The 11,080-nt window shown below is 35.7% G+C and overlaps 1 protein-coding gene across 2 annotated transcripts in view; it reads left to right on the forward strand.

Annotated features, from left to right (window-relative positions):
* SPRED1 (sprouty related EVH1 domain containing 1) overlaps positions 1 to 10,662 on the forward strand; it is a 110,186-nt gene extending 99,524 nt beyond the window's left edge. The window contains exons 6-7 of one of the 2 annotated variants that reach the window (XM_046009262.1): positions 4,349 to 4,450; positions 7,636 to 10,662. In XM_046009262.1, coding sequence (XP_045865218.1) covers positions 4,349 to 4,450; positions 7,636 to 8,286 — 753 coding nt within the window. In that variant the 3' untranslated portion in view covers positions 8,287 to 10,662. The remainder of the gene's footprint in view (positions 1 to 4,348; positions 4,451 to 7,635) is intronic. The other variant, XM_046009263.1, reaches the window with a different exon arrangement.
* Positions 10,663 to 11,080: the final 418 nt, after the last annotated feature.

An 11,080-nucleotide genomic window follows, 5' to 3' on the forward strand; every position in this document is an offset into this window, starting at 1 on the left:
TACAAATATTTTCTCCAGTCTATGGCTTGTCTTATTGTTATTTTGACATTCTATTTTGCAGAACAGAAGTTTTTAATTTTAATGAAGTCCACATTATCAGTTCGTTCTTTCATGGATTGTGCCTTTAGTGTTGTATCTAAAAAGTTATCGCCATTACCAGGGTCATATCTTCTGTGCCACTGATCTCTTTGTTCTTTTGCTGATACCAGTATAGCCTGGAAGTCAGGTAATGTCACTCTTCTGGCTTTAATTCTCCTTCAGTATTATATTATGTCTCTTACCTCTTTCTCTAAACTTTAGAATCAGTTTGTCAGTATCCACAGAAGAATATGCTGGGGGTTTAATTAGGATTGCACTGACTCTATAGACCAATTTGGAAAGAACTGACGTCTTGATGATATTGAGTCTCCCAGTCCTTGAATGTGGAATATCTCTGCATTTATTTTCTTTTATTTAAAATCAGCATTTTATCGTTTTCCTCATACAGATGTTACATACATATTTTGTTAGATGTGTGACCAAGTATTTCATTTTGGAGTGCTGTTGTGAATAGTACTGTGTTTTTAATGTCAAGCTCTGTATTGTTCATATATAGGAAAGTGATTGGCTTTTATATATAAATCTTGTATCCTACGGCCTTATAATTGCTTATTCTAGGAGTTACTTTATCAGTTCTTTCAGATTTTCTACATAGATGATTATGTCATCTGTGAACAAGGACAGTTTTATTTCTTCCTTCTCAATCTATAGGTCTTTTATTTCCTTTTCTTGTCTTATTGCATTAGCTAGAACTCTACCTTTGGATTTAATCTTCTTTTTCTAATTTCCAGTGGTGAAAACTTAGATTACTGATTCTTTTCTAATATATTTGGATTTGGACTTCCTTCACTCTGTCCCACAATTTTCATTTCTGTTATGTTCAAAATACTACTTATTTTCTGTTGCTTTCTTCTTTGATCTATATGTTATTTAAAAGTGTGTTGTTTTGTTTAATCTCTGTATTTGGAGGGATTTTTCACTTACCCTTCTGTTGCTGAGTTCTAGTTTAATTCCTTTGTGGTGTAAGAGCAGACACTTTGTAATTTCTATTCTTCTAAATTTAGTAAAGTCTGTTTTATGGCCCAGAATGTGGTCTGTCTTGGTTATTGTTCATGTGAGCTTGAGAAAATATGTATTCTGCTATTAAGTAATCTGTAGATGTCAGTTATATTCACTTGATTGATTGTTGAATTCACTATGTCCTTACTGATTTTCTGCCTGTTGGATCTGTCCTTTATGATAGAAGGGTGTTGAAGTCTCCAGCTGTGGTAATAGATACATCTATTTCTCTTTGCGGTTCTATCAGGTTTTGCCTTGTGTAAGTTAATGCTCTGTTCTTAAGGATGTACACATTAAGGATTGCAGGTCTTAGAAAATTAATCTCATAACATTATGTAATGCCCTCTTTATTTTCTTTTAAGATTTAATGTATTCCTTTGAGAGAGAGAGGGAGCACAAGCAGGGGGAGAGGCAGAGGGAGACAGAGAAGCAGGCTCTCTGCTTGATGTGGGCTTTGATCCCAGGATCACAGGATCATGACCTGAGCCAAAGGCAGACGCTTAACCGTCCGAGCCACCCAGGCACTCCTTAGTGCCCCTCTTTATGACCAGTAACTTTGTTTGCTTTGAAGTATGCCTTGTCTGAAATGAATTAAATTTGCTTTCTTTTGATTAGTGTTAGCATAGAGTATTATTCCCCCTCCGTTTACTTTTACTCCGTATGTATCTTTACACTTACAGTAGGTTTCTTATAATTGGGTTTTAACTTTTTTATTCATTCTAACAGTCTATATTCTTTAATTGGTACCTTTAGGGCATTAACATTCAAAGTGATTACTGATACAGTGAAATTAATATCTATATATTTTTTAGTTTTCTATTTGTTGCCCTTGTTTTCTGTTTCTCTTTTTTGTCTTTCACTTGTTTTCTGTCTTTTGTGGTTTAATTCAACATTTTATATGGGTTTCATTTTCTCTCCTTTCTAGCATATAAATTATATTTATTTGTTTGTTTTTACTTTTTATTGTCACCCTGTGGTTTGCATCTGTGTCCATTTTCAAAGAACGCTAAATCACTTTACAGATACTGGGATTATCTTATAACAAAATAACCCTAACTCCTCCTTCCCATGTCTTATATCATTGCTTTCATTTATTTCATTTTATATCTGTGAGTGTTTGCGTGTGTGTGTGTGTGTGTGTGTGTGTGTATAAAACCATAAATGATTGAACACATTGTTACTGTTTTTAAATAACCTCAGTTATTTAAAAACTGCAGCTCAGTTAAGAATAAGAAAATGAAATAGTATTTTATTGTGAAAATAAATGATTTCTTTTTCCTCAGTGCTCCTTTACTCTTACATAGATCTGAGTTTCTGATCTATATCATTTTCCTTCATAACATTTCTTCATAACCTCATAACATTTCTCATAAAGCAGGTCTACTGACAACAAATTTCTTTAGTTTTTATTTGCCTGAGAAAGTCTTTATCTTTTCTGAAGTTTGTTTTTTGCCAAGGTACAGAATTCCAGGCTTACAAATGTTTTTCTTTCACCACTTTAAGTATTTCACTCCACTGTCTTCTTACATACATGGTTTCTGAGGATAAATCAGTTGTAATTTTTTTTTGCTCTTCTGGAAGTGAGGAGTTTTTGTTCATTTTTCAAGATTTTTTATCTTTGAGTTTTTATGGTTTGAAAATGATATTCTTGAGTGTAGTGTGTTTTTTGGCATTTATTCTGCTTAGTGTTCTTTGAGTTTCCTGGGTCTGTGGTTTGATGTCCGACATTAATTTAGTTGTGAGTTCTCAGTCGTTACTATTTTAAATAGCTCAGAGGTATTTTTTTTTTCCTCAGTCATGTCCAGTCTAATAAATTCAGCAAAGGCGTTCTCCATTTCTCTTAATGTTTGTGACCTCTAGCGTTTCTTTGGATTCCTTATTAGTTTCTGTCTCTTTCCTTGTATTGCTAATTTATTCTTGCATGCTGTCTATCCATTAGAGCTTTTAACATATTAATCATAGTTGTTTTACATTCCTAGTCTGCTAATCCCAACAGCCCTGCTATGTCTGGTTCTGATGCTTGTTCTGTCTTTTCAAATTGTGTTTTTGCCCTTCAGTATGTTTTACATTTTTTTTTTTTCTTAAAACTAGACATGATGTACTGGGTAAAAGGAACTGCTATAAATAGGCCTTTAGTATGTGGTGGAGAGGAGATGCATTCCGTAGTCCTTTGATTAAGTCTGTCTTTTAGAATGAGCCTATGCTTCTGGACTGTGAACTCCACAAGTATTTCGCAGTTTTTTCCTAACTTTTTAGTTGGGTCAGTTTCTAACTTTTAGAGTTGACTAAAGTTGGCTCTTTCTCTTTTCCTAGGTCAAGTAGGCTCTGATAATATCCTAGGTCAGGCTCTGGTTAACTAGTTTCTCCTGAGGGCAGACCTTGTTAAAAAACAAATAAACAAAAAAGGAATATTATGACATAGTTACAAAGGTTCATTTCCCCCTCCTCCTCCTGAAAGCATGCAGGGGGATTTCTCTGGTATTTACTGCAAGAACCTGGTTGAGCTCTTGGAGGTAAACCCACAACAAAACTTTAGGAGCTTCACTATGACTGCTTCCACTTGAAGTTTTTAACTCAGTATATACACTGAGCTCTGGCAACTCATCAATTATAGTTCAGGTTTTCCTACCTCAGCACTGGTTTCTGTTGCGATTTCTGCTCATGAATCTGCTCTGGTGAGCTGTGACTCCCTTTATTTTCCTGTCTCCAATCTTGGCGGCAGTTGTTTACACTGTGTCATCCTCTCTGTCACAGATCTGAGAAGAGTTGGTGATATTTTTTCTATTTAGGTTTTTTGCTTGTTAGGACAGAATGGCAGTTACTAAGTTCCTCACATGCAGAATCAGAAACCAGAAGTTCGTGTTACTTTCGAAATTAAAATTTCAATGTGTAAGGAAGGGTGCCTAGGTGGCTCAGTTGGTTAAGTGACCACCTTCAGCCCGGATCATGATCCTGGAGTCCCAGGATTGATTCCCCCATTGGGTTCCCTGCTGAGCAGGGAGTCTGCTTCTCTGACCCTCCACCTTCTCGTGCACTCTTTCTCTCTCTTTCAAATAAAAAATAAAAATAAATGTGTGAGGAATGACCTAAGTTTAAATAATAGGATAATTCAAGTGATGCTTTTTTCTTAAAACTGTTTGAAAAGCTTCACTATTAATAGGTTATGAAGTTTTGGAATACATACTGCACATGGTTTTATTAAAAATAAATACATTCTCTTGTCACTTAAGTAGAAATTGTTTTATTTTAGATAACATTCAGTCATCCGGGCCTAGACATTCAGAGCAGAAGTATAGAATATGTACAACGGCAAATATCCAAGGAATGTGGAAGTCTAAAGTCCCAAAATAGGGTAAGTTCTTAGTTTTATCTTCTGCTATAGAATATAACTAATTAACAAATAGGTGAAATTTTTTAGTCCTTCTCATTCTCCATGTAGCTGAATTATACTAGAAAATTTTTTTCATGTGTACATTTGCTACATATATGATTATAAACATTATTACTTAAACTCTATCCAAGTTTCTGATTTGAGTCTGGGGATTGCCCCTGTGTGTTTATCACTGGATAAAGCTGATACGAATTATATATTGGTAATTTAATAGACTGTATCCACCATTCCTGTAGCCCAGATATGGAGGGTTGTTTAGCCCCAGTTCCATAATATCTTGAGAATGGAAGTTTGCCTCAACCTGGATCAGGTGCTTTCCTGTAGACCGGTCACTGTGTCCAAGGACTAGGACTAGAAAATACAAATGTGACTATAAGAAGCCCACTTGTATAGGTAAAGGGGAAAAGGTCATTTTGATTTAGACCCCATTTGATTATCTCCAGAAAGATTTAATTTGCTCCTGGGCCTCAGGAAGACAATATACCCAGAAAGGGGGTGGGAGAAAGTAGAAGGGGAGGGAATGAGAATAAGTGGCTGTAATGTGTTTTAAGTCATTTTCAGAGACTCATATAGCCAAGCTATATATACGTGTGTCTGTGTATTAGTTTGTTAGGGCTATCATAGCAAAGTATCAGATGAAGTAGCTTAATCAAAAAAAATTATTTTGTCACAAAATCAAGATGTTGGCACATTTGGTTTCTTCTGAGCCTTCTCTTCCTGGCTTGTAAATGTCTGCTTCTTGGCCGTGTCCTCACACGGTCTTTCTTTTGTACATCCACACCCCTGGTGCCTCTCTGTATGGCCAAATTTCCTTTCCTTTTCCCCTCCCCTGCCCTCACTTCTCCTCCCCTCCCTTCCCTGCTCCCCCTTTTTAAAAATTTATTCCTTTATATTTTAGAGAGTGAGAGAGAACAAGTGTAATCAGGGGGAGCAGCAAAGGTTGAGGGAGAGAATCTCCAGCAGACTCTTGTCTGAGCACGGAGATCCTACGATCCTAAGATCATAATCTGAGCTGAAATCAAGAGTCAGAAGCTTAACCGACTGAGCCACCCAAGCCCCCCAAATTTCCTTTTCTTAAAAGGATACCAGATTGGATTAAGACCCATGCTAACAACCTTATTTTAATGTAATCACCCTTTAAAGGCCTTATATATAAATGTCACATTCTGAAGTATTGGTCTCAACACATGAATTTGGGAGTACATTGTTCAGCCCATAACATTCTACCTTCCATTCCTCACATTCATCCCTTCTTACATGCAAAATACATTTATCCCATCACAACAGCCCAAAAGTCTTAACCCATTCTAGCATCAATTCTAAGTCCTGCATCTTATCTCAGTATCCTCTAAGTTGAGTGTGGGTGAGTTGCAAGGTGTGATTCATCCTAAAGGCAAAATTCCTCTCTGTCTGGGAACCTGTAAAGGAAGACAAGTTACCTACTTCCAAAATACCATGATGGGAAAGGCATAGAAGAGATCCTCCATTTTGAAAAGGGAGAAATCTTAGAAAGAAAAAAGCAGTCATGAGTCCTAATAAGCAAGTCTAAAACCTTAGTGGGGCAAAGTCTGTGAAATTTTAAGGCCTGGGAATAATCCTCTGGCTTTGGCTCAGTGTTTTGTACTATGGGCCCAGCAGAGTGGTGACCCCAAATCCTTAGCAGTGGATGATAGCCTCACACCCAGGTTGCAGGTGTTCTGGCCCACGGAACTGAGGAACTGCCCTATGAAACTGAGGAGAGAGCCTCACCCTTGGGATCATTTTTCCTTTTCTTAAAGGATAACATGTGTTTTCATTCAGAAAGCTTTATTTGCCAGTCCTATAAATCCTAGAAGTCCAAAAAAGCCTTTCTTGGTTCCATGCTACCTCTGTTCCCTGTAGTCCATTGTGGCAGCACTGTAGCTAAGATAGTTGATTGGATTCAGGAATCACATCGTAATCTCTTTATTATATGATTGGTCAACCACACGTTTGGTATTCTCTCTAGAACTTGCTTTCTCAATTTTTGCACTACCCATCCCTAAAGAATTTTCCAATTCTTTAAGATCTCCTTCCTTTCTGCTTAAAATTTTCTATTTCAGTTATCCCTTCCCTCTCACATTTTAGTGTTAGCCACAAGAAGAAACTGGGCACCTTCAACACTTTGCTCAAAATCTCTGCCGAAGATCCAAGTCCGTCATTCATAGGTTCTTGTCTTCCACAAAACACTAACATATAGTTCATCCACGTTCTTTACCATTTTATAATAAGTATCACCTTTCCTCCATTTTCCAATGTGTTCTTCATTTCCATCTTGAGCCTTCACCAGAAGCACTTTTAATGTCTGTTTTTCTTTTCTTTTTTTTTTTTTTTTTGAGATTTTATTTATTTATTTGGGGTTGGGGGGAGAGAGCGCACGCATTTGCACAAGCAGGCAGAATGGCAGGCAGAGGCGGAGAAAGAAGCAGGCTTCCTGCCTAGCAAGGAGCCCAATGTAGGCCTCGATCCCAGGACCCTGGGATCATGACCTGAGCCGAAGGCATCGGCTTAACTGACTGAGCCCCCCAGGCGTCCCTAATGTATTTCTAACAATAGTCTCTTCAAGGCTTTTTGTAACATGCATTTTAAAACTCTGTTAGCCTCTACCCATTTCTAAAGGCATTTCCACATTTTTAGGTACTTACTAACAACAATACTCCAATTCTTGGTACTAGAATCTGTATGAGTCAGGATTCTCCTGAGAAACAGAACCAACTAGTTGTGTATATATATACACAGAGAGAGATTTATTTTAAGGAATTGGTTCATGGAATAATGAAGATACATATGCAAAATATGAAGAAGGCTATCAGACTTGAGACCCAGGGAAGAGTTGCAGTCCCATCCAGAGGCGGTCTGCTAGCCGAATTCTGTCTTGCCTAGGGGTGCTCAGTCTTTATACTATTAAGGCCTTCAACTAATTGATGAAATCTGTCTGTGTTATGGAAGATAATCTGTTTCATTCATAATCCACCATCTTAAAGATTAATCTCATCCCAAGAAACATCTTCACTTAAACATCCAGAATAACGTTTGATCAAATATTTGGGCACTGCAGCCTAGCCAAATTGACATATAAAATTAACTTTCACCGTTCTCATTGCCGTCTTCATCTCTTTCCTTTTTAGGTCCCTTTGAAATCAATCCGTCACGTCAGCTTTCAAGATGAGGATGAGATTGTCAGAATAAACCCTCGAGATATCTTAATACGTCGGTATGCAGACTACAGACATCCTGACATGTGGAAAAATGACTTAGAGAGAGATGATACTGATTCCAATATTCAATTTTCTAAACCAGACAGTAAAAAATCAGACTATCTGTACTCTTGTGGAGATGAGACTAAGTTAAGTTCACTCAAAGACTCTGTGGTATTTAAGACACAGCCTTCTTCATTAAAATTTAAGAAGTCAAAACGAAGAAAAGAAGATGGTGAACGTTCCCGCTGTGTATACTGCCAAGAAAGGTTTAATCATGAAGAAAATGGCAGAGGAAAATGTCAGGATGCTCCAGACCCTATTAAAAGATGCATATATCAAGTTAGTTGCATGCTCTGTGCAGAGAGCATGTTATATCATTGTATGTCAGACTCAGAGGGCGATTTTTCTGATCCCTGTTCATGTGACACTAGTGATGACAAGTTCTGCTTACGATGGTTAGCCCTAGTAGCTTTGTCTTTCATTGTACCGTGTATGTGCTGCTATGTCCCCTTGAGAATGTGCCATCGTTGTGGTGAGGCGTGTGGGTGCTGTGGTGGGAAACATAAAGCTGCTGGATGAAAGGATCCAGTGCCAAAATGAGCTTAAATTCTTTGTTTCCAGGAATTAGCTAACTTGGATTTGTGGAAGCTTTTGGCAAGCAATATGAAATCTTGCCTGGTGTCTGGGGCCACACGTGGAGGAAGCAGAACTTGTTAGTTCTCGGCATTTCAAAATGCTAGCCATGCCTAACTTTTTCCCTTCAGTGCATGGCATGTTTTGTTACAGGTTGTAAAGAGTATTTGCAAAAGGAAACCATTTCTGGTTATTGGCTATAAAAAGTGAGCATAAAATATCCAACTTAAAAGGGATTAATTTTTGGCATTTTTGTATATTTATGCATTAGGTGATGGGACTTTTAAAGTTTTGAATTCATTAAGACATAAACTAAAAGTGCACTAAGGGACAGTTGATATCAATCTAAGAAAGTTAACACTTGGGAATTATAAGAAATAAAACAAGTACAACTAAATCATTTATTAGTTGTTTTTTGAAAGTGGTTTTATGTATAAATAACAAATGTTTATATTTAACTAAATATAAGGTACGAATTATTACATATTAAACTTTTCTTCCCCTTCCTAGTTCTCAAGTAGATGTACATATATCTACTGTCACATTCCATTATGTTTTGAATATTTTACTCATCTAGTTAATAATGTTTTTATTCCATGTGAATGATTTGCTATTTTCATCCTCATTTCCCTTTGGCTACAGTTTATATTGAGTTTTGTCTGTACATTCTGGTAATCTAAAATCTTTAAAAATATCCTAATAGCCTTGAGTGACCAATTTTTTTTTAAAGCACAGATGTAATTGTCTAATGTTCTGATGGGAACGTAACACTTATTTTTATATAAAAAGAGACAGTAAACATTATAGAAAAAAGTGAGGTTTTGGGTTGTTTTGTTTTTTTGTGGTATTCAACCAGCAAGTTGTTTTCTTTCAGAGTTTCCTCCTTCAAAAAAATCATATTGCATTTACAAATGTTTTACAAGTCAAAAAGTGTAACTGGATAGTTCATGTAAAAGTTTCCTCCCGAGATCTCCATTTATCATTCTGCTAAACTAGAATATGTTCAGCTGTAATTAATAATTTTTAAGCTTAATTTTCAGTGCTTATTATTCACATAACAATAACTTTTCCCAGTTGCATTTTACTTTCTTCAAACTTGCCAAAAGCAAAATTTATGTTAAAGTATATACTAATCTGTCCCAGGAAAGTATTTAATCCAACGTTGTAAATGAAATGTCTTGTACATATAATTTTATTTCTTTTGCAGAGCATTGTATTACTGGATGTTTTATTTACTAAGTAGTTGGATAAATGTTCCAACAAATGGTTTAAAGTAGTTGGGGTCAATTTGTCTGGTTGGTTTGTTTTTTGTTGTTTTCTTTGTCTTTTTAAGTGTTACATTAAAACTCTAACAAGTAAAGGGTTCTTTAAGAACATTCCCTTAGAGGGATAAAGTTGAGAAGTGTGCCTTTTTTTTAATGGCTTGAAGTTTCAGAAGTGATAAAATTAAAATCACACTACCATTTGAAGCTCATTTCTATGCAGGTTTTAAAATGTCATTTATGTATCATTCTTTTTACATATCACACTTAAGCTTGTGTTAGCTTTCTTTTGCCCCAGATCAAACTGAACAATGTATATAACACTATCTGTCTGTAAAATACTTTTTTTTAAGAAAGCATTTATATTTATATGACAGCTTGAACTGACAACATTGTGTATATAGATCATCTTGAAGTATTATTTCACATTGAAAAGAAGAAAAATATATTGATAACTATAGATGTTATGAAGAAGAGGTTATTTCTAGTTTTGTACTAAAAATCAATTGGATGAACTAAATCCAAAATATGACACTGTAGCAGCAGTTTTAAGACTTATTTTTACTGTTTATATAATTGAACACTGCTACACCAGATGATCTTCATCCCTGAAGTTTTCAGCTAAACTTGGTTTCCTAGAATAGACTGTTAACTTTCAAAATTACTTTTTACTGGTAAAATGGAAATATTGGTTTTCCTTGTGAGTGAATTTTCATATTTGTAAGTGCTGAGTTCATAATTCAGGTTTGAGCAAGGTGTGAATAACTGAAGAAAATAACTTGCTGGCTCTATAGGAAAATGCTGTGGAAATGAACTGTGTATATACTTCTGGGAAGAACAAATTTAATCATTTCTTCTGTTAAGCACTAATCAGTATAGTGCAACTCCTGGTTCTGTACTGTATTTTATATGCAACATATATGCTTTAATATTTTAATGTTTGTGCATTAATATTTTCAATTTGTTTAACCACTTTGCTGCTAAGATTTTGCCATCCCATTCCCATTTTTTCCTTTACAGTTTTAAACAAGTTTCTTCATTAAAAACTATGGTGATGAAATGGTTTTTATTTCATCTTGGATCTTTATAGATAACACACTCAAATTCCAAACCAGTCTAGAAGACTAACTGATAATATAATGTTATCTGAATCCCTATATGGAAATGTTCTTTTGAGTAAGTTAGAACTATGTGGGGGAAAAAAGGATAGTTTAAATTTCTCATTTTTAAAACGTGTATAGGTATGTTCAGGAACATTTTCTTCTGCATACAGACTTGGCACTGCCAACTGGCTCTTCCTCTGAAACCTTTCTCTTTGCTTTTTAATCTGGCAGTATAAGCAAATGTCTAATCCAGCTTAAGTTATAGTAAATATTGAAAATGAAATCATCTAGATGGCATAACAAGAAAGACTTTGGTCTGATGGCTTGTTGTGTTCAGAACTGCTAATTAAATGATTTTTCTCCTGCTTTGACAGG

Source organism: Meles meles, chromosome 6 (assembly GCF_922984935.1).
Source record: "Meles meles chromosome 6, mMelMel3.1 paternal haplotype, whole genome shotgun sequence".
NCBI lineage: Eukaryota > Metazoa > Chordata > Mammalia > Carnivora > Mustelidae > Meles > Meles meles.